Raw genomic sequence first — 22,696 nt, 5'->3', positions numbered from 1 at the left:
GCCAAGCAGAACAACTTGCTCAATCTGCCTTGAGCATCCCTGCATCACATCTGTATAGCTGTCAGTAATGGAAACCTATCTCCCTGGACAGGAAGATCTTGCTCGTGCAAGAGACCAATGACACAGTCATGCTATAGGAGATGCAATGAAAATATCAAAACCCAGCAGTGGAACAAGGAGGATTTAAATCAAGAACATGGGCATTAGCCTGATGATACCCAGAGGTAAGCTACCACTGTAACGTTGTTGGACTGTTCTGTAGGGAGGGACTTTCATCTATCAAGTAATTTGTAATGTTGAATAGCTTTTCCTGTCTAAATTTAAGTACTGACACCAGGATTTAGATGACAGTTTGTCTGAAATGGAGGAAGCCATCCACTGCCTGGAGAGAAAAGGTGAAAGGCTGTTTTAGCCCACTTCATGGAAAGCCATTACTGAATATCTTTGCTACTAATTATGCAGTTATAATGCCAAAAGGAATGTGCAGAACATCTGCTTCAGGTAGATCTACACAAAAGGAGAGCTGGAGGAAAAAAGAAAGAAAAAAATAAAAACGTGAAAAGGTCAAGTATTAGGACAGGGGGAGCCCAACCATCTTTGCTCAGAAAGGGAAGCTCAGGAAGGTATTCTTTAGCAAATATTGGGGTCCTCTCATAAATGCTTCCAAGACCTGAAGCAGGTTAGTCTCCATACACCTGAGTTATTTTTTAGTAGTGTTAAATTGGTATCAATTAGGCAGTAAAAAGAAGAACCTGACTGCTTAACTGTGCTTCAGCCTGTCTCTCAAAGTCACCTGCTGGATTATTTCAGTGGTATGGTTGGTGCTGCAAAACCCACAGCTGGTGAAAGAGGCTCAGCTTTGCATTTGGTAATTTGGAGAGGAATCAAGTCAGTCGGAGCAAATTGGCCTTGACCAAAACATGCTGCTCTGCTCTTATTTAACTTTGCACTAAAACTGCTGGACTCTGCAATCATCTGCTTGACTATGAACTTCCAGTAGCGAGGAGGGAGTGGGATTTCAATCATCGATGGAGGGGGCAAGATGGCAGGGAACGGAATTAAAAGGCAATGAAGGCAAAAGCAGTCGATGAAAGAGGAGGAAGCTGGACTGGGGCTTTTCTTGGGGACACGGGGCAGGAGATTGGAGTCTCTCTGGGAAAGGGTACTATAAACATCTGTATATCTCAGGGAAACAAGGCAGGCAGCAAAGCAGGTGAGGGAGCAGGAGATGAGCGCTGACCTGGGCATCAGCAGGAGTGTGACAGAAAGCAGGGACAAGAATAAGGACAGCGAAATGGCTGGTGGCTGCTGTTTCCCTTTGAGGCTTTCTCTCCACATATGGTATTTGTATCAGGGTGAGTATTTAGGCAAGGCAAGACTTATTTCTTCCTTAATTAGGCTTACTCATACTATACAAGTCCCTGGGCTTACCAAGGAGCTGAGGTATACAGTACTATTCAGTATATTCAATCCATCAGGACTGTTCTTTTTATATAGCAGTTTGTACAGGTCAAAGCTTTTCTTATTCCATCTAGTGTCCTGAAAATCTTTAATTAAATTGAATTAAGGGACAGGTCTTTCTACAGTCCCCCTGATAAATTGGTTTAAATGGTTTAAAAAAGGAGAGGCCCTTGAAGAAACAGGAGTTACACATGAGCAATGAAAGAGGAACAAATCGCTGGTCCCAGTGTTATCAGTCTCTGAACCCCACAGAAATGATGGAGCTTATAACAAAATCATGATGTTAATAACATTGTTTATGAGACTAGAGTGCTGTATATCTATGAGTCAACAGCTGAAAACAAAGGGAGCATGTTTGAGAATACCTTTAAAATGAAATTGCAGTTCTGCCCGTGTCAAGGCATTTCCATGAGGACTGCCAGGATTCTGCAACTGGTTCCTCCTAAGAATGATTGCGTTTACTTGGAAAGAAGGGCAAGATGGTATTTGTAAAGTATGCTTGACAAAGAATTCTGCAGTCCTGCGGTTGAGTAGCCGAACTCCTCTACAGCAGCAATGCTGGATTTAAACAGAAGAGGGCATTCATTACCAAGCATCTGAGTTTGCTGAGGGCTTCGTTTCTAGAGGGAAGGCATTTGAAAATGGTAAATTTTTTTTTTTTTTAATGATTAATAAAGGTTCATCATCCAAAAATAAATCTTCTCTAGACATCATGTACCAAGAGGAGTATAAATAATTACAAATTAAAACCTGTCTAGTAAACGAACGTTTGAGGTGCCCTTAAGCAGCACTATCCCAAATGCTGACAAAACCCCTAAAAATCAGGAGGGTTTGAACAGCATGCTAATCTTTTCCATAGTTTGACTTCTAAAACTCTTGTGAGCTGTTAAAGGGGCTGCAATGGGGAGAGGTGGATTGGAAGCTGAACCAAGTCTAATCAAATCTGGATGCTGTTCCCAACTGGCATTTATAAGCTTGGGCAAGAGATTTGGTGCGCCTGTGCCTCAGTTTCTTCTCTTAAAAGTGGGGTTAAATTTAACAGAAACCATAAGCATGAAAATCACTACAGGGCTGCACTTTGTACTGCAGGACACTGACGCTAGGTTAAGATCACCAATATCAAAGCTGGCCAGTTAGTATGACTAATGCTGTTCACAAACAGACAAGTTGCGGCTGCTCCCTCCCTGGCAGCGTTCAAGGCCAGGTTGGACGGGGCTTGGAGCAACCTGCTCTAGGGAAGGTGTCCCTGCCCATGGCACGGGGTTTTAACTAGATGGTCTTAAGTTCCTTTCCAACACAAAACGTTCTATGATTCTGCATTTTAATATTTTTTCTTGTTCAGAGAAGATTGATTTTTTTTCAGTGTATACCAGGCTTTCTCATGCTGTTCAGTTGACACTGCTCACAATACTTGGATGAAAAGACACCTTCTCTAGGAATTTGTAAAAGAAATTATATAAAGTATGTTGCTAGACCTCAGATGAAAGTATATGTGCCTTGTTGTAGCACGAAGTGCACTCTGCAACCTCCCTGTGCAGCTTGGAGAGTTGTATTCCCATTCGCAGCTTTTGCTTTCTCTGCAGCAATAGCTGCATACTATCAGTAGACTTAGTCTGGTGTCCTTTGCATGAAGGGAGCTGATCTTGGTGACAGGAGCTTTGGTATTCACTGGCAATACAAATGTTATCATTTACAACAGATGGGGTATATCCACATTGCCTTGTGCTGGTGGGATGTGTTAGGTATATGCAAATATAGAGACATGCAGTCAACCTGAAGTGCAGGTGAAGACCATTTGCTTTCCTCTGCAAGTTTTAACATGGACATAGCCAAAGTAACCCAACCATTATCTGAGACAGCTGAGATGTCCTTTGGTATCAAGCTCCCCAACCTCTCTCTTTTTGAAGTTAGGCATAGAAATTGCACCGATTTCAAGGCACTTTGTAATCCCTAGATAAACAAAGGGTGGTAGAAGGCAGGGAGCTGATTTATAAAATCTTCTTTCTGCACTTCCACCTTTCTAAAACTGCTGTGCAGTGTGCTGGCAGATAGACGGCTCAGCATCAGGTTTATCTGCCTGACGAATAAGTCGCAGCCAGCTGCAGGATCACCATCTGCAACCTCCAGGGCCCAGCGAGATCCTCAAAGCTGCAACTTCTTCCTGTTATCTCTGCTAACACGACAGGACTCACCAGACAGGAGAAGAATAATGGTGCTCTTGGTATGCACCATCCCAGACAGTTTCAAATAAGCACTGTGCTTTAAAAAATAAATGTTTTATTACTTAAATTATTCTATAAGCAAAGCAACATGGCTTGCCTTTTCCTCATGATGATGCAGGGCATACAGAACAGCTGAATATACAAGTGCTGTTTAATTCAAGACCCAGACAGTGTCATTAAACAAATTTTGTTGCAGAGCAAAATTACTCCAATAGCAAATTGCATTTGTCTCATTCGTGAAAATGCAGCGTACAATATTATTATGGATGTTGCTTCTTTGTTGTTGTTGTTGTTGTGTTAGTCTAGTGATATAATTAAGGGTCTGTCAGTATTTTCATTAAAATCTTTTCATTTTTCAGGAGTGTAAGTCAGCCTTAAAAATTAAAGCTTAATGGGTGAATCCCCACAAGCCAAATAGCACTGTAACTACATAGATGTCTAAAAACTGAAAGGAAAAAGAAGGGAAAAAGAAGGAAAAAGAAAATATGGTGTTTCTAGGTTCTCAGAATCATAATGGCAACACCAACCCTCATACAGAAGCTGTATAAAGACCAAAGTGTATATTCTCCTACATATATGAGATTAACGAACATTTTTCCAGATGAGCAACTGCTAAATTGGTAGATCTCTGTATTAACATATGAACAGATTGCTGCAAATGTAAGCAATAATTTGTGTAGTTGTACCAGATTGCTGCTACGTAACTGGTAGCTTCAGCTATCTCCCTGTTTATGGGGTAGTAATGACTTCAAAGTTTATTAAAGCAAAATAATATGCTTTTGTAGCCAGCTTTCCTAGGTGTATTTTGGCACCACGGGTAACTGGTTCTCCAGACAAAGCCTCCTTTCCCCTGTGCTCACAAGCAGAAGCTTCAGGCTATTGCTCAGGGCCTGAACCACGAACCGGGCCCCTTGGCGGCCTTAAGGTTTGTGCAGCCGCAGAGTCCTCTCTTCGGTCTCTGAAAGAAAAAACCCGGGGTTAGGGTTAGTAACCATCGCCCGGGTACTGTGGCGTGTTTCGGGGTAGGGAAGAAAACAACCCACCAAACGAAGAAAGGAAGGAGGGCCTGGGCGGGGCCGGCGGCGGGTAGGCCGCGTCCCCATGGCAACGGCGCCTTAAGGCGGGCTGGGCGGGTAGAGGGCGGCTGGCCGGCGTCATGGCTCACACCAACCCCGTGGTGAGGGGCGACGACGGCGAGGCCGGGCCAGATCGCGCCCCGTCTCCACATCGCGGCGTGTAGCCGGGCTTAGGGGCTGCGAACTGCTCGGCGGGGTCTGGCTGCCCCTCCGTGCGGGAGGGAGGGGATGGACCCGGGGCCATGGCCTCCCGCTCCCCTCAGGCGGTGTTGCCCGCGGGGTGCCCGGGAGAAACCCCCGGCTTTTCCCTTTGGAAGCCGTTATTTTTTTGGCGGTGGTTGTTAAAAAAAAAGCATTTTGTAGGCAAAAGCATTGGGGCAGAGGTTGGTGTGAGGCGCTGGGTAGCTTTAGGCGCGGAGGAACGCTGTGCAAGCTTAGCAGTGCCAAGGATAAAGGTGGCGGCTTTGGCCCCCCTCCGGGTTTCATCTTCTGCTGCCTCTCCTTAGGGGGCACTTCAGAGGGTCCTTCAGATGACAGTAATCCCAGGGAAGCCTTGGAGGCTTCGCTTTAAGGCTTGCTTTTGTCTTTTACTTTTCCTGCTGTCCCACTGGAGTTTGTTTGCTAGTGGTGCTGGTGCTTCCAATGCAATGGCCTGGTGCTGGCAAAAGAGCCCTGTGGGTGAAAGCTGGAGTACGGTAACATCTGTGACCATTTCTGTCTAATTTGGAAGCATGTAGTGTTTGAATTGTGCAGTTGCTATGTACAGTTTTCATACAGCACAGTGGATGTTCTTTTTTACTGTAGCTTGGCCATCCTGGGGGAAGGAATAGGCTTGTTGAAAGATTAGTTTCTCTTCTGGATTAATAATGAAAGCAAAGCATTTGACATACAGGCTGGTCAGCATCTTTTAGAATTACAAGAGTAATTCTTTTTTTTGTCTCCTTGTCTTCTTAGTATCCTGAAATGTGAGAGGATTGGAGATCTCTGAGCTCCCAAAAGAAAACATACATGAGTATGGTTATTTTAAAAGTAGGGCTCTGTTATGCTGGTAGCTTTTTGCAATCAGTGTAACTTGTTACTTTTTAATAACTTCTAGGTTTTGGGGTTTTTTTTAAACAAGTTGTTGATCACCTTCAGTTTAGAACAGCTTTAGAGCAGTAAAGTATTAATTTGATGTTGTTAGAAAAATGTAAATTAGTATCATGGAATCTTAACTTCTGAGGTGTCCTAAAAATCTCAGCTTCATCTTTCACCTTGTGTAGGCTATTCTGGTGGTAGTGGTAGTCAGTTTAAATTTCATCAATTTAAATTGCTTAAAGCTTATTTTACATTTGCATCTGAGTGGGTCAGTCGTCTAGCTCGTGTGTGTCTGTTGTCCAGGTCTGACTAGAGGATCAGGATTTAGCCACTGACATGGGTTGAGCTCCTGTTGTATTATGAGATCAATGATATGTATTGATAACTGAAGCATTAAAATTTCCATAGCTAAACTGCTATACAGCATCAGACTATTGCCACAAAGAAAAAAAAAAAAAGTAAAATTTCTGATTTCTTGCCGGTTACTTACATTGTGCTTCTGGTAGAATTGGCACATCTCGTTTTTAGTAGCTTCTGTTGGCTGGTCTTTAAGTTAGGTGCGACAACACTAGAATGGTACAGTTTTAAACTGACATTTTAGATATGCTTTTTTATTAAAAAAAGAGCACAGCGACTGTTTTTGTAATATTTCTAGGATTTTCTTAAGCATTTCTGTAGCCCATACAAGCCAATAAATTGAGGCTTGAATCCAGTATTTTTCCAGGGATGTCGGATTTAAAAGAAAGAGTGGTCTTGCAGACCTTTGCACTTAGGAATATTCGGATTATTACACTGCTCTGTTCATGCTCTTCAGTTTGTAACTTTAGTTTATGCAGCAAGATTAGATTAGTGCTGTAATTTCAAATGACTTAATGTTCATCTTAACTTGAAAATATTTTTATTTTCTTAAACATAGCCTAAACTATACAAGTCTGTTATTGAAGATGTGATTGAAGGTGTGCGGGAACTCTTTGCTGAAGAGGGTTTAGAGGAACAGGTTCTCCAAGACTTGAAGCAGGTTTGTTGGGTTCCCCTGCATTAATAGAAGTTGTGTGTTTTATTTTTCTCTGTTGGGATGATGTACCTGTCCATTTCTTTGCCCTCTAAAGCATGCATATTTTGCCCTAACTTATCGTTCACAGGATATTTGTAACTTTGTGTTGGGCTGCTGGAAGAATTCAGTGGTAATTATCACCATGTTTATTGGATAGAATCAGTAAATTCACTCTTGGAAAAACCAGGAATATGTGATGATCACTTTAGCTGTGGTTTGTTTTTAAAGCTGATGTCTGTTGACCTTAATAATCTTTCTGCAGCGTTGGGAAACCAAGGTGGTGCAGTCAAAAGCAACAGAAGGCTTCTTCAAGAATAGCCACCATTCTCAACGGTTTACCCTGCAGTTGCCACAGAATCTTCACCGTGTTCTGCAGGCTTCAACAGGTCAGATGTTGTTGATTACAACAGATGCAATTTAAGAATCACTTAGTGATTCAGGGGAATCTTTTTGGAAGACTTGAAGCTTCTGGAACAGTTTTGGCTTGTGGTTTTTGTGTATCTATCTCCATCTAGCATGATGGGGAGCAGTAATTATTTGAAAGCAGAATTTGACCAATAAAGGACAAATTAAACTTTGATAAACTAATGCAGTTCTGTCTACATGCTTGTAATCTGCTGTTTATTTCCAGTAGCAAAATTCAAAGAGAGTTTTAGCCGCTTTGTCTGCAGTCCAGAATTGTAACCCTTCAATTGCAAATGTACCAGTAGGGTTAAGCTTTCACTTCCCCTTTTGATGTGTGCAGAGGTTGTATGGCATGTTTGTGGCATGCAGCACTGCTGTTGTGTTGGAATTTAGTCATGTTCTGCATTTGTTAAATTGTAATCGCTTGCTTAGATAGAAAAGTGTATTTTTGTTTGTTTGCTTTTCAGTTAGTTTTCCTAAAAGCAGTATTCCTCTTGCAGAGAAGTATTTGACTTTCACACAGCCTCTGACAGCAGGGCCTATTAGTCTCAATTAAGTCCAGCTGACCACTGTGATAATGTTGTGATACAGTGTAATGCTTAGCTGAGACTTCTCCCAGTGAGAGGCCGTTAGCTCCTCTCCCCAGAAAGGACAAATAAACATAGAATCATGAGATGATTTAATTAAAATCTGTGTTGTAGTGCACTTCAGGGTTAGGCAAGGGACTAGTCATCTGGGTTTTTTTACGATCTTTATAGTTGAATGGACTGGCTTTGGAGACAGATGTTTTATTTATTCCATATGGTTAAAGGGAATATAATTTTGAGTTTGTTTGTTATTGGAGGCTTTACATTTAATGAGCTTTACTTTGTTACTCCTAGTTTTTGGAAGGGCAATACTAAGACAAAACAATCTGTTGAAGCCAGTGAACTTTTTATTTGCTGTTTTGGTTTTTTTAAATGGGATTTAAATTGTTCTATGCCTAGAGATTTTCAAAGTAGTTAGGATTACCTCATTTGTTTGCTTCTTGAAGCCTGGGAAAGTTTTTCCTTTGGTTTATCTTCACTGAAGTCAGTATTGAGAGCTTTTGAAAATCCCACCTTACTGTTCCTACTACTAGCACCACTGGATTTGCTCTGGTGCAGAAAAATACTCGCACACTTTCCCCTTGTTGACAAGGCAATGCATTTTACATACATGTTCTTGGTCATGTTAACATGGTAGTATTGCACATCTGTGCTTCTAATTGATGGCACGTAGAAATGGCATGCTTAATTTTTACAGTGCAACTTAGATCAAATAGTTAAATATAAATACTTTTAAAAGAAACAAATTTCCAAGACCAGCTTTTAGCAAAATGTAAGTTTTGTAAATTCAGAGTATAACTTCTTGCACCCTCAAGTACAGCATAAGCTTGAAGCAGCAGAAAGGGAGGTATATTCAAGAGCTTACCTAGATGTGTTTACTTGTTGTTTGATCTAATGAGTGTGAACTGAAATCAGATTGCTTTAGTTTCAGCAGTGCTTGCTGTAAATTACTGAAAGATCAACTGTGTCTGAGAAATTAACATTTTTGTATTATTTTTTGGTTTTATAGCTTCTTTTGTCATCCCAACTGCTAGAGGTTTTCAGCATTTTGCAGCAGTAGACCCGGTACGTAGCTGTAGTGATGTTTTCTTTCAATTTTGATTATTCTGAATTCTAAATGATTGTCAGTTGTTAATAGGCTTAAGGAGATGCACATATCAAATATTTTCCATGTACAGATCTTTAGGACAGCATTTAGGGACTGAAAAAGTAGTATTTCTCATTATTTCAGCTGTCCAGTATGGTATAGGCAAGAAAGCAGGAGTCCTGCTGAGAGAGAATCAACACTTAAAGAAACTCATTGTTGTTACTTCTGGTCCTTTTAGTTACTTATTTTTTGTGAAAACCATGCAAAAATTAAGAGTCTGCAGAGGGAGGGCTGTAACTTTGCTGCTTCTGTTTGAGTGGTGGAAAAGGATGGGGAATTTACCAGTTGCTTTTGCAAGCCGTGCAGCCAGAAGTATTTTGGAAGACATGGCTGTGTGTATTTAGCCAATAGGATGGAAGTGTAGTAGTGGAAATGCACATCTGCAGATCCTTCTTTTTTTTTTTTTTTTAATCACTGGGTGTTAAAATAATTCATGGTTGGGAAATCCTAGCACTAGTGAAGCTGTGAGCAGCATTATCTGCGAGATATAGAAATCATCCAGAAGACAATGAGTGTTTTGAGAGTTGACAGGTTCTAAACTCTGGGCATGGCAAAATTTCTTTGGGAGCAACTATTAATTGTCAGAGCTTGATGAACTTACTGAGTGCCTCCTGAGCCTCAAGCTAACTAGCTTGCCAAGCTGGAATATAATACAAAGAAAATGTTTGTGTAACATGCAAGTTTCCTGATTTAAAAGCTGGATTTCTCCAGAACAGCTAGTTTGAAAGGGAAACATATATCCAACTCTGCTTTCTATGAGAAAAAGCAAATGTGAAGTGACTTCACAGGCATAGGCAAGGAGCCTGTGCTGTGTGAAGTAATGCATAAGCTTAGGATAAAGTGGCTTTGAGTGGAAAAATACCTTTCTGGATGGTGTGTACATTGAAGGGGTACAGGGAAGTGAACTGTTTAAGGAAAAGGAAATGTGATAACTGGAAAATAGGAAATACTTAGGGCAAGTTATTATCCTGTCAATATAGAATGCTCTTTACCTGTCTAAATTTCAAAATTCTGAAGCAACTCTTCAGTAAAGATGATCACAAAAAGGCCTTCATTGATGTTTCATCTGGATATGTTATGTGTGACGTCTGGGGCCCTAGAAGATAAAGTATGCACTATTTGTTAATAAAGCTCTTGTGTATCTAGGGCGCTTCACGAGCAGGTGCAACTCTTACTCACCCTTCGGGTGTTGCTTATCCTGTACATGTACCAGCTGGAGTGATGCTACAGACAACATCTGGTAAGATTAAAGAGGAGATGTAAAATGTTACAGCATGCTGAGTGTATGCGGGTATTGAAAGATGGTCCTGAGTACAGTAGATAAAACAAATGGGAAGTTAAATATAGCTGGGTAGAGCCATTTATCCTCCACTTCTTTTGTCATTTGTGTTTGTGATTGCTGCATAGGGGGAGTAATAATGTTGATTAATTAGTGTCTCAGTTGTGCGCACTTGCAGGTTAGTTAACATGGGCTGCCAGGTTATTTTGTTTTCCAACTGCTCGCAAATGTGTTCCTTTGTCAGTCTGGGCACAGGTATCTCCTCCTATATGAGGAACAGTCTTCCCTTCTGGCGCTTCAGAATCAAATTGATTTCTTATTCAAATAAAATCCAGCCATTCATTAACCTTTTTGCTTATACTCTTTTGTTGATAAAACTGCCTGTAGTGCTTGTACAAAAACGTGCTTGTACTGCTTAGGGTGTGATGAGTGGAAGGCTTATTTCTGTCATAGCTTGACTCTTCCCTCCAACAGCTGTTCTTTGATGAGAACTTTTGTCACTAGATACCGATTTCAGGTATAATTACTAAGGTTTTGAGGCCTGTAGGCTGATATGAGTGACTGTGTGTAAGCATGTGTGTGGGGAAAAGAATAATTAAATGAAATTGGGAACTTAGCTCTGGCATCTTAATTCTAGCACTGATAATAATAACTCTAAGGATTAAGCATGGGGGAAAGTACTGCTTTGTAGGCATCCTGTTTCTCATGATTTGCCTTCATGTTTGCTATTGGTAGTTAGTGGTGATAGGACAGTGACCTGGATGAACCTGTAGTTTAACCTGCTGAAGCAGTTTGTAACTCTTCTCTTTGTAGGGCACCTTTATAAGGTAAATGTGCCTGTTGTGGTCACGCAGACCCCAGGAGATGTGAGTATTCTCCATCATCCTGTTCAGCAGATGTATCAGCCCCTTGGGCAACCTTCAGTTCTGCAAGCCAACATTGCCAGTGCTGCGCAGGTGAATGCATCTTCTGCTGAAATATTGCAGCCCCAGGACACTGTTGTCCAACACAGCATGGTATTTCAACCAAATGTTATGGAAAAAAATAACCTGGAGAACTCTGCCAATACATCTTTGGTCCAGCAGCCCTCTGTGAGTCAGCAGCAACTTGCAACTAATGTAGCATTAAATCAGTGTGCAGACTCAACAGAAAAATCCCAGCATGGGAGTCTTCACACAGCTGTGTTTACTCCAGAATCCTCCAAAGGGTTTTCTCTTGCTGAATCCCTGGCAAACAACTCAAGCAGTGTGCTGCTGGATGTGGAGGAGCAGTTAGACATTCAGCTTCAGGAGTCAGTGCACCAGCAGGTGTCTGATGATATCATTGACCTGATTATTATGGGCAACAGTTTGGATGATGGCGCTGTTCTGAAAGATGAGGACAGAATTGCTTCCTCTGACAAGGTAAGACCTTGTGTTTCTCAGCTGGTGAAAATACATCCATTTGAGGTGGTTAGTTGAAGTATCATGAGAGATGTGGCAGAGGGGTTGGAACTAGATGATCTTTAAGGTCCCTTGCAACCCTAACCATTCTATCATTCTATGTGATCAAATATATCTGCAAGTGACAAGTAGCACCTTTAAGTTATACTAATAAAAATTATTACCATTTTAAAGATCTTGAGCTTGTTTTGTATAGCAGTAGCTGACTGCTTAGTTTTACATTAAGAATTTGTCACAAATATTGCTGAAATACTGGGATTGAAGAGGATGTCAATCTAAACAGTGCTAAAAATGGAGTGGATCAATATAATCTATTCTTAGACTTATTGACTATTTTGGGGGATTAGAGTTTTCCTTTTTTTGTGACTGAGCAGACATGAATGACCCCTTGAGAACTCCCATGTCTTTCTGACACTGAATCTGCATATGGATACTGCCCAGTTGTGGGCAAACTGTGTTGTGGTTTCAGCTGGAGTTAGGTTTAACTTTTAATGTGTGAAGAGCATTGAGAATGCATATTAAGTATGAAAAGTCAGATTTGATAAGTGAAAATCTGCTGGAAGGAAATGTATTTCCTTGGGGGAAAAAAATCCTAAACAAACTAGAATTCAGCTCGAGCTGTGAGGAAAACTTGAATGATTTTAATTAATAAGCCACTTTCTTGATCTCATCTAATTTTTGTTCCAGAAATTATTTGCAGATGTTTGAAGTTCAGGCTGGTTTGCTAACTTTGAGTTGTAGTGCTTAGATGTGATTGAAGCAAATTTATTAAATGCAAATTTAATAACAGTAATGACAAATGGCTGTAAATTGAAAGCATGTTCTGTTTCTCATCTGAACTTTGATGGCAGGATGATGAAGACTGTCCATACTAAGAATGGAAAGTCAAAACAAAGTGTGATTTTTCTTGAACTAGAAAGTGTATGTGGAGGAGAATTAAGTGCTACAGTAAAAAATTAATGAGAAACTGAAGATGGCCGAAAGCTTAAAGCCCTTTTATGCTCATGTGAATGCTCTGTTTAGGAATTCTAGCACTTTTATGAACAGTAACTTGAAGTACTGAAATACAGTCTCTCTCAGCTTCCTATCTCTTATTTAAACAAAGTAATTTGGTTGAGTTGAGGGAGAGGGATGAGTTCGTATTGACTTCTATTTTAAAAATGAAAAATGCTATTTTTGGGGGTGGGGGTGAGTAGTTTATTTCCTTTTTTTTTTTTTTTTTTTTGGTTGTTTTTGGAGTTTTCTTTACAATGGAAATTTTAAAGGCCTGCTCTATCAACTTTTTCTTAATTGTTTGAGAAGAATAGTGTTTAGAGAAAAGTCTAAGAAAATGTCTTTCTGTATTGCTGAGGAATATATGGCATGGATTCCATTTAAGCTTAGGTGTAAGAACAAGATTTGCAAATGTACTCAGGGTTTACAAGAAGGCCAGGGCTTGAAACTCTCACGTTAGTGCCCCAATTTTGTTACTTTATTAAACAAAAATCTCAGGCTTTGAGGCGTTTGAACAATGAAAACTACGTGGTGTTAATTCACAAGCTGTCTCTGGTCTCTTCCTGTCAGATGGAACCCACTGTGCAGATGAAATCTAATTTACGATCAGAGAAGGATATCTGCAGTGACATTGAAGGCATAATTCAGCTAGATGGTACTGGTGATGCTTCTCCCAAGAAAGAAATACCACATGCAAAAGATAGGGGAGAGAATGAATTCGTTGGTGTTACTGAGTCAGAGGATCTAAAAGTTCTGGATGATGAGGATGATGAAGAATGTGGCAGTATTTCGGACACAGAGTCTAGCAGCAATGGTGGTGATAAGGAAGAGCCCCAGATAGATATAGTTGAGGAGGTAATTTACTTTTAAGCCTTATGATGCACATTACGATAATATATCTATCTTGACTGTTGAATTGTTTGACCCAGCTCAATTTTTGGTATGTATAATGCAGAGAATGCATAGTTAAGTTGTATACCTCTTGAGATAGAAGGTACTGCTGAGAAATTACTCAAGAGCTCATTCTGAGGTCTGTGGACAAATGAAAGAGATTTTGAGAAGTCATTTGTTTATTGGATGAACTAAAATACTTAATCACCAGAATTAAAGTTCAGTGGTAAAACCCTGGCCTCAGTGGAATGGAGTTCTACTTTTTAATTAAAATAAGACCAGGATACAAATCTAGGGGTTTTTTTCCTTCTGAAGAACTCAGGGGATTAGGCAGAGAAGAGAACAATGTGATACAAGTACATAACATTCCCTAGGAAAAGGCTTTCCTTAAAGATGTGCAATTTTGTATACTGGAGAGTCACAAGAGAACCAACTCCTAGCATCTGGACTTCAAATGAATGCTAGTTGATTAGTGTTCCAGTTACTGGGGTCAGCTTTGTTAGTTAGCAGTCTTGCTTTTTGACCTGTGTTTTTTGTTTAGGGTGTTTTTGAGAATGTAAGCATGTGAAGATGCTTATAAATGAGCTCTGTACCACAGGGTCTTCATAGCCTCTAGGTCTTGATTTTTGCGATGGTAACCTTTATTGTTCTAGGTGTGTTTAATGTCGAGTATATTCAGTGCTATTCTGAAAGAATGTATAAAATATGATTTTCATCTCTAGGACCCCTTAAATTCTGGTGATGATGTCAGTGAACAGGACATTCCAGACTTGTTTGACACCGACAATCTGATAGTTTGTCAGTATGACAAGGTACAGTATATAGTTTTGTCTTTGATCCTTAATCAGTCTAATTAATATCTTCAGCAAGTCCATGGTCTACTAACAGTGCCATTTAAAGGAAACCTAATGCTGTAATAATTGAGTGTTTAAATTATGTGTTCAACTGACAGTAATCTGAAGACTTACCTGCTGTTTTCTGAAATGAGGATAATCAACGGGTTCATAATGGCCTATTAAAAGAAAGAGGGCCAAACCTTGCAAAACAAAGATTTGTAAAGCTGCAAAAGCTTATACATTTCCTTAACTTTTAAGTAATATCAACAGTACCATGGATGGATGGATGCATTTTCAGGCATGAATTAAGACTTTCAAAATGGGTGACAAAAAGAGGAGTACCTGTACTTTCTTTTACATTTCTTTGTCTTTGAAGTGCTTACTGGGAGGTTCTCCTACCAGAATTGTTGTCTGAAAAACAAAGAAGTTGTTAAGGGCCATTTTGTTCTCCTGCATTTTAATGTTTGAAATGCAACGTTATTTTGAACTCTTGAAGATCATACCAAAGTTAGAAGCATTTAATTTGGTTTTGGACACTTAGATGTCAGTAGTTTAAAAGCTGACAAAACAAAGCGTATATTTTATTTTGAACCAAATATGGGCAAAGAAGTCTATAGTTTGCTTAAGAATGCGCCTTGGCTTTTATTCTTTCATAACTGACTAGTGATATTTTTATGTGTGTTCAACTAGTCCTCCCTTAGCAGTGTCTGTGTTTTAGGAAACAGTGAGGTGCTAAGAAAATTATCTTTTTTAAAGTGTTACTGAAACTAATAGTTTTGGAAAACATAGGGATGCGTTTAAAAAATGAATCTGAAATGAAGCCTCAATGCCTGTATTATATTGAAAAAGTATGCAAAGTTTTGAATCTTCTGAACTCCGTTTGATGTTACAGATGCTGTGGGTAGTGGATATTGTTATCTGTGGCAAGTTTTGTCTGTAATCAGCTGAAAATGGTTGTTATTTAAAAAAAAAAAACCCCTAGTAAGTTCAGCATTGGACATGCCTTATAGGAAATTTAAGACCACATGTTATTAGAAATGAAGTTACAGGAGTTGGGGGAAGATGTTGGTAACTTCCCCTTTCCTATACAGATTAAACAAAAAATGTAGATAGGAAGAGATATCTATTAAATTACCTTGTTACCTGTAAAAGAATGCTTTTGGCAAAATTATTGTCCTATTTTATCCCTCCTTTTTCTTTCTGGACTTGAAAATAGACTGATTATTAGAATCCAAGAAAATTTCTAGAGATGTTTAAAATTCCTTCTTTTAGTATTAAAAATTTCTGCAGTATAGATTGTTTTGCAGGCCTTTAAAAAGAAATGGAGTATGAAACACTTCCTTATGGTTTTGCATGGCAGTATTTGCTCTTAAGCAACGTTTTCCTCCTTCTGGCCTCATCCTAATGTCTGTGTGCACTCAATATTGCTTTGCAGTGTGTACAGAAGAAAACTACTGCAGTTTAGTTCAGCCGTACTTGTTTTCAGGGTGCAGTATATTTTGGGATTGATACACTCATGAAATTGCTCCATTATTGTCTTGTTTCCTGTCACACAGCTCCCTTTGCTTGGGGGGCTGGGGAGATGCTAAGGTTCAGGAGGTTGTTCCCTTGTGTGTTCAGTGGCAGTGCTTCACATGTTTTAGGCTATCAGGATTTTAAAAGAAAATCAAGGTTTGTAAACCAAGTTGTGCTTAAAAAGACCTCTTTTTTAATGGATGGTTTAGGATATACTTATTGGGGGGGCATTGATTTATTTTTTTCATCAGATACATCGAAGTAAGAACAAATGGAAGTTCTACTTAAAAGATGGAGTGATGTCCTTTGAGGGTAAAGACCACGTTTTTTCAAAAGCCATTGGAGATGCAGAGTGGTGAAACCTCACTGAAGTACGTACTTTAAGGCAGTGGCACTATTCCCTTACAAACCTGTGAAAGAACATGTCTATTGTTCTGCCTTAAAAAATAAAACCAAACCAACAAAGCTGTGATAAAAATATGCAAAAAGTGTTGTTAATACATGCAAACTAAACCACATTATTCTTAGCTATTCAGTTGTCTTCACTGTTCTTTTGTGATTATTTCATTACTTTTCTACCCAAGAAGCGTCACTGGAATAAATAGCTTTAGAGACCAGAATGCTGAATCTGTTTGTAATTCAAGAAGGTAGTGCAATACTAAGTGGCTAAATGTAAGTAAATTTCGGTTCTGTTGGTTTTCTTTCCACTTATTTAAAAAAAGAACTGAAGTATGAGTTGAAATATAAAGAAATATAAAACTACACAGTTGTTGGTTATACAATGTATTTCTTTTCAACGGCTGCTGAGTTAGAATAAGAGCAGCATCTCTGCAAGTCTGAAACCTGTGGCTGTTTCAGCTGTGTACTTCTCCTCCTTTCTCCCTTGCTTATTTTGTAGTTCCTTTGTGATTTTTTGACTTCATCTTAAAGACAGGTGCTTGAGAGATAAGTCAGGAAGTGTGGGTGGAAGACCCTTGAGTTCTCAATACATGAGAATTATTATCGTTTATTCTATACCTTCTGTCTACTGAGATGCACTGAATAGTGCGAGTTAACATTAAAATGCCATTTATTTTCACTGTCAATGCAAAGTCATTGAAGTTTGCTTCTGTACATATCCACCACATTCTAGGACTACAGACCAGTAAGGTGTGAATGATACAAATTGTGTATGATAATAAAATGTCATTTCATACATGTTTCAAATGGAGAGTTGGGTTTGTGTTCCCTAAATATAAACTCTGCTTAGAGAAATGTGTAGAAGCCATACATGTGAAAGTAGCTCATCCTGCCATGAGAACTGTTTCCTAGCAGTCCTCAATATTTCATTTGTTTCTCTAGAAACAGAGATCAAAAAAGTTCTGTGCCTATAGGTCTGGGCCGTAATCCTTCAGACCTACATCTTCTGGTTAGCTCTGGTTCCTTGTAGGGCAGTACTGAAAGCTAAATGGTAAATCCTCAGCAAGGCTGACTTAGAGTGGGATAATCCTGCTAGAATCATAGAATGGTTTGGGTTGGAAGGGACCTTAAAGCTCATGCAGTTCCAACCCCCTGCCACAGGCAGGGACACCTTCCACTAGAGCAGGTTGCTCCAAGCCCCTGTGTCCAACCTGGCCTTGAACACTGCCAGGGATGGGGCAGCCACAGCTTCTCTGGGCACCCTGTGCCAGCGCCTCAGCACCCTCACAGGGAAGGATTTCTTCCTAATGTCTAATCTAAATCTCCCCTCTGTCAAGTTAAAGTCATTTGTCTTCTCTTGTTGCTAACATGGCCTTGTAAAAGTCCCTCCAGCTTTCCTGTAGGCCCCCTTTAGGTAATAATGGAAGACTGTTACGAGGTCTCCCATGAGCTTTCTTTTATCCAGGCGGAACAAGCCCAGCTCTCTCAGCCTGTCTCCATAGCAGAGGTGCTTTAGCCCTCGGAGCATCTTTGTGGCCTCCCCTGGGCTCGCTCGAGCAGGTCCCAGTCCCTCTTGTGTTGGACAGCACTACACAGAAGCACATGGCACCACTCCCTCCTGGCTGCTTCTTTTACATCTGCTGGAAGAAGACATCATGAGACATTTTGTTTTTCTCTGCTCCCTTGGAGGATGCAGAGGTCTTGAAGAGAAAGAAAAGAAGAGGTGGAGAGGAGGAATATATAGAAGAAAGGGAGGAAGGAAAAAAAACACTTGTGCTGATGGCATAAGCAATCGAGATGCTTCCCTTGTGGGGTATGTTTTGAACAACTATTGAGTTTCTTACATGCTTTTTTTGTTTTGTTTTTAGACATATCTGCTGCTTTCCAGTACTAAAGACAGGACACTGAGCTAGAGTGTGGGGCCTGACCTGAGTGTGGCATTTCTTTTGTCTTTTATAAATACTGCTGACGGCATGTGGAGAATTATGTATTTGGAGACAGCTAAAATATTACAGTGTATGATTTCTTTTTTCCCATTCAGTTGACTTCAGCTGCACTGGTGCTATGCTTCAGACCCATAAATGCACAGGAAATGTAGCTCTTACTACATGATGGATGCTTTTAGATTTCAGCACTCTCTCACAGGCTCCGAGGTGTTCATACTCCATAAATGTGTACATTATGAACTGTGGGACCATCTTCAACTTGGGCAGCTAGCGATGCTTCAGAAAAGACTGGAAGCAGAGGTAGTGCAGCACAGGAATCCATGGGACATGACTGGATATGTGCCTTTCACTAAGTACCATATAGTCTCTGAGTGTTGCTTCTGAGAACAGGACCTGGTCTTGTTAATCACTATAAATTGAAGTGGCTGAAGTGTACCTAATCTTGGGCTAGTTTTGAAGATGGGCAGCTTTTTCCTTTTTGCTGCATCTTTCTGCTTGTGGTGTTCAGACTGCCTCCATGTGAAGGAAAGGATCCTCTGAGCATCCTTATAACTGCTCATCTCCTCTCTCCCTGTCCCTTTTCAGACCTTGTTCCTCTGTGTATGGGTGCTGAGATGTATTGGGGTTAAGTAGAGTAGGAATTCCCTCCCATCTCTTAGGTTTTACCAATTAGTACTTATTTACATACCTTCTACCTGTTAGCTGCTTCTGCCTTTTTATTCCATTCTTGAAACATTTCCTATACTTCAGAGTTTTGCAAGTTAATTTTTATGACTACGTGCTGCAACCTCTGTGCAGTCCAAGTATGATATTGATTGTATAGACTGCACATCTGGAATTGGAAGTACTTTTTAAGACTGGTCTCTTCATTCCCAAACTTCTTGTAAGTTTTATGGGTTGGGTGTTGGTGATATTTTTTTCATCCTCTTTTGCTTTCTCACAACTCACGTGTACTATCAGCAATTAAAATCCAAAAGGGTGGTTTGCCATCTTTCCCCCTGGAGCTTTGCTGACAGTATGAATAGCTGGCTGTGCTCCTGGTCAAAGCTGACCTGCATTGAAAGGTGTTGCTGAAGATAGCTTAGCTACGCTAGCAAGCATCCCCTGGGTTTTCATTTAGTTGTGTTTTCTAATGCAGCACCTTCTTGATATGAAGGACCCTTAATGTGGGCTTCATCCAGTGCATTCCTGAGCTATCAAAGGTAGAAGCTTTAGGGATTAAAGCAGGGTTTTGCTCTCACTGTCTCATCCCTTTCCATATTTGAGAAAATGGCTCCTGAATTCATAGGACTGCACATCTGGCTCCCTCCAAACTACGCTGCATATATTCCTTGGGGGTGCTTGTAGTGGTTTTCTCGGTGCAGAGCTATGGACTTTCTATTTGGCTTCCTGCAGTGGGGCTGACTTTCATCTTCCATCTAAGCGTACAAAAATTACCCTAAATTTTGTTTCCAGTGATCTTGAATGGACATAGGCAAAGACTTGGAGCTTTGAATAGACATTTAAAACTAAATATACTGAAAGTCAGGAATTTTTATATCGGAAAAAGATGTTTCTTATTAAAATGTAAGCTCAGTTAGCTAATTACTGTAGCCTATGAATTGAGGAGTAATCAGAGTGCTTTTGATCTGAATAGTTTACATATTAATGCTTTTGATTGCCACTAACAGTTTAGCAAACACATTGCTGTAGACATGATGGGAAGAGTTGCGTCATACAAGTTGTGGTCATAAAAGATTCTTCAGTAAATGGCTGTGTGAAACTTTATACCAGAGAGAAGGTAAGTTTACAAAAGGAAAATGAGAGAGAATAAGAAGTGTAACTTGTATGAGAGGCTTTAGAATGAATCTAAGTCATCATTAAAGTGTTGCTTTTACTTATTTGCTCGCTTTTGTGTGTAGAAAAATTTTAAGTATATAAATTTTGTTATGTGTTTTTTGTTTTGTAGTGGGTTTTTTGTTGTTGTTTTTTGTTCTTTTGTTTGTTTGTTTTTTGGGTTTGGGGTTTTTTTTAACCAGCAATTATTTTCTAACTGGTAGATTTCACTCAACTTACAGCAGGTGCAAAAAGAAAAATGCCCACAGCTCTCATACTTCTTTGCTGTTACCTAAGCAGCATTGTAAGGCAGGTACTCTCAGTTGTCGCTATTTCAAACTCATTTCTCTTGCATGTTGTTTCTTCCTAATGTTATGTGGCAGGTGGACAGGAAGGGTGTGCTTACAAACTCTCGTCCTATTGAAAAATAAGGTAAGCGAATCACTTATTGCCCACTCTAGCTATTGCTTTTGTAAATCAGTTATCGCCTGCTATCAAGACATGTCCTAAACTGTGTGCAGGACTCTTCCAGGCGCTGTCTAGAGAAACGAGTCTTGAAAGTCAGTTTTGAGATAGGTGACTGAGAAGCCTTCGGCCAGGTAGACTTTTTTTCACCAGTGTCTTTAGTTTCTATTATAGTTAAATATCCTATAGTAGTCCCATTTGCTTATCTGCTAAGCTCAGGAGCTGGTGTGTACAAAGGGGTGCATCCTATGGAATTTTTACTGATTGCTCAACAGTAGAGTTTTAAGCCTCCTCTGATCTTGATCTTGGTTTGTTCCCCACATATGGGAACTGCTTGTGAGTACAGCTGTGCTTACACACAGAGCCTGTATACTGATTGAAAGCAAATTTAATTTGCAGTGCAGTGTTTTGGCATCAAGAGGCATGCTTCAGAATGCAGATTTTTACTCTATTGCTGTCATAGACTTGAAAGCAAAGGACTCTGTTCAGAAGGAGAATGGAAAAGGTTTAAAGTGATTGCAAAAATACTGTTTTCTTATCTATCAGAGTCTGTGCTTTCTGTTCGGAACTGTTTGGCTGTGGCTGTTCTGGAGGAAGCAGAGATCTTAGAGCTGTGTGCAAGGGAGGTATGTGTTATACCAGCTGAGGGTCTGTCTTCAGATAACCATGAGTATCACCTACTGAATGTGATCTGAGATGCTGAAACTTTGTCTTCAAGCCGAAATAAAATGCATTTGCTTTACTTTCTGGGAACCATAAGCTGTCATGTGTAGGTCTCATGCTGCAATACTGGTTCGATGAAATGTAACCCCTCACATGTTCCTCCCATCAGAGGCAATGTAACCAACCTGTCAAGAATAAGCAACTTAAGAGGAGGCTTCATCTGCTTTTGCATCTGGTTTTGCCCACAGGAGTCTGATCTTTCCAGCAACCATGTCCCTTATTTTCAGAAGACTGGGCATTGCAGAATGGAGCCTTCTTAGGATGTGCCTGGAGCAGACTCCTGCAGGGATCCGGCCTAGCATTCAATGCAGTCTGAGCTGGTCACCCATTACAGATTGTTTGGTCCATACAATGCAGGTAAGGGCTTACACATCTGAATCTCCAACTTCAATACAGTGTAGCGTTGGCTCACAGCAGATAAACTGCATAAAGGTGACAGCTTATTTGCTGCGGGCAGAGGAAATATGCTGCAATTAACAAAGGAATGCTCAAAATTCTCACTTAAATTAGGAATGTAGGCACAAATCTGGATCTTCTTAGCATCAGGAAATGCATGGGGAAAGAAAAGGTAGGTTTTAAAGGGAAAACACAGCCACTAAAAGCTGAATGTAACTACTCTGTTTCATCAGCTGGAAATTGAGTTGGACTGCGAGTGCTGAGGAGTCCCTGGTGCATCCCACATGGCGCTGGCACTGGTGACAGTGGAGAGTAGGCAGATGAAAATAATTCATGAGTCTGTCCCTGGAGAGAAAACAAGGCAGCACAGCACATACTTGCCTGTGCAGGAAGCAGCTATCCTGCTGCTGAGAGGAACCTTTGACAGCTTATGTGGTTTGTGTGTGTTGCATGTATGATATATGAAATACAGCCCTGTGTGCAGCAGGTGGGGTTTTACAGCTATTGCATCTTTTGTGATTTCGAGATCATACACGGCTGTGTATGGGTTAATTTTTTAAAGTAAATTACCTACCAGCTCAGACTGAAATCTAATGTATACTGCAAAATTGCTAGTAACAAAGGTTCAGCAGATCAACTTTTCTCCTTGGTGACATCTTTACAACCTACTGCTTCATTGAATCATAGAATAGTTTGGATTGGAAGGGACCTTAAAAATCATCTAGTTCCAAATCCACTGCTGTGGGCAGGGGTACGTTCCACTAGACCAGGTAGCGCAAGGATCCATCCAACCTGTCCTTGAACATTTTTCTTTAGCTGGATGCAGGTGGCTGTGTAATTGGAAGTTTCTGCTGATGAAATGAAGGGAGGCATCTAGTTTAGTGCCCTTTTCTTTAACTCAACAATGCTGGCACAGCTGACAGCAATGGAAAAAGAAGGCTTGAAAAGTAGCAGATAGGCTTTAAAT

At 40.2% G+C, this 22,696-nt stretch overlaps 1 protein-coding gene across 1 annotated transcript; it reads left to right on the top strand.

Annotated features, from left to right (window-relative positions):
• The first annotated feature begins 4,839 nt into the window (after positions 1 to 4,839).
• On the top strand, positions 4,840 to 16,517 carry GTF2A1L (general transcription factor IIA subunit 1 like). The gene is made up of 9 exons (XM_030499201.1): positions 4,840 to 4,860; positions 6,753 to 6,854; positions 7,153 to 7,276; positions 8,892 to 8,947; positions 10,176 to 10,269; positions 11,122 to 11,711; positions 13,314 to 13,598; positions 14,357 to 14,446; positions 16,237 to 16,517. Exons 1-9 carry the CDS (start codon positions 4,840 to 4,842, stop codon positions 16,342 to 16,344), a joined length of 1,470 nt encoding a protein of 489 aa, XP_030355061.1. The 3' UTR covers positions 16,345 to 16,517.
• The last annotated feature ends 6,179 nt before the right edge of the window (positions 16,518 to 22,696 follow it).

Source organism: Strigops habroptila, chromosome 10 (assembly GCF_004027225.2).
Source record: "Strigops habroptila isolate Jane chromosome 10, bStrHab1.2.pri, whole genome shotgun sequence".
NCBI classification, from domain to species: domain Eukaryota; kingdom Metazoa; phylum Chordata; class Aves; order Psittaciformes; family Psittacidae; genus Strigops; species Strigops habroptila.
This window is presented reverse-complemented; position numbering and strand designations above follow the sequence as displayed.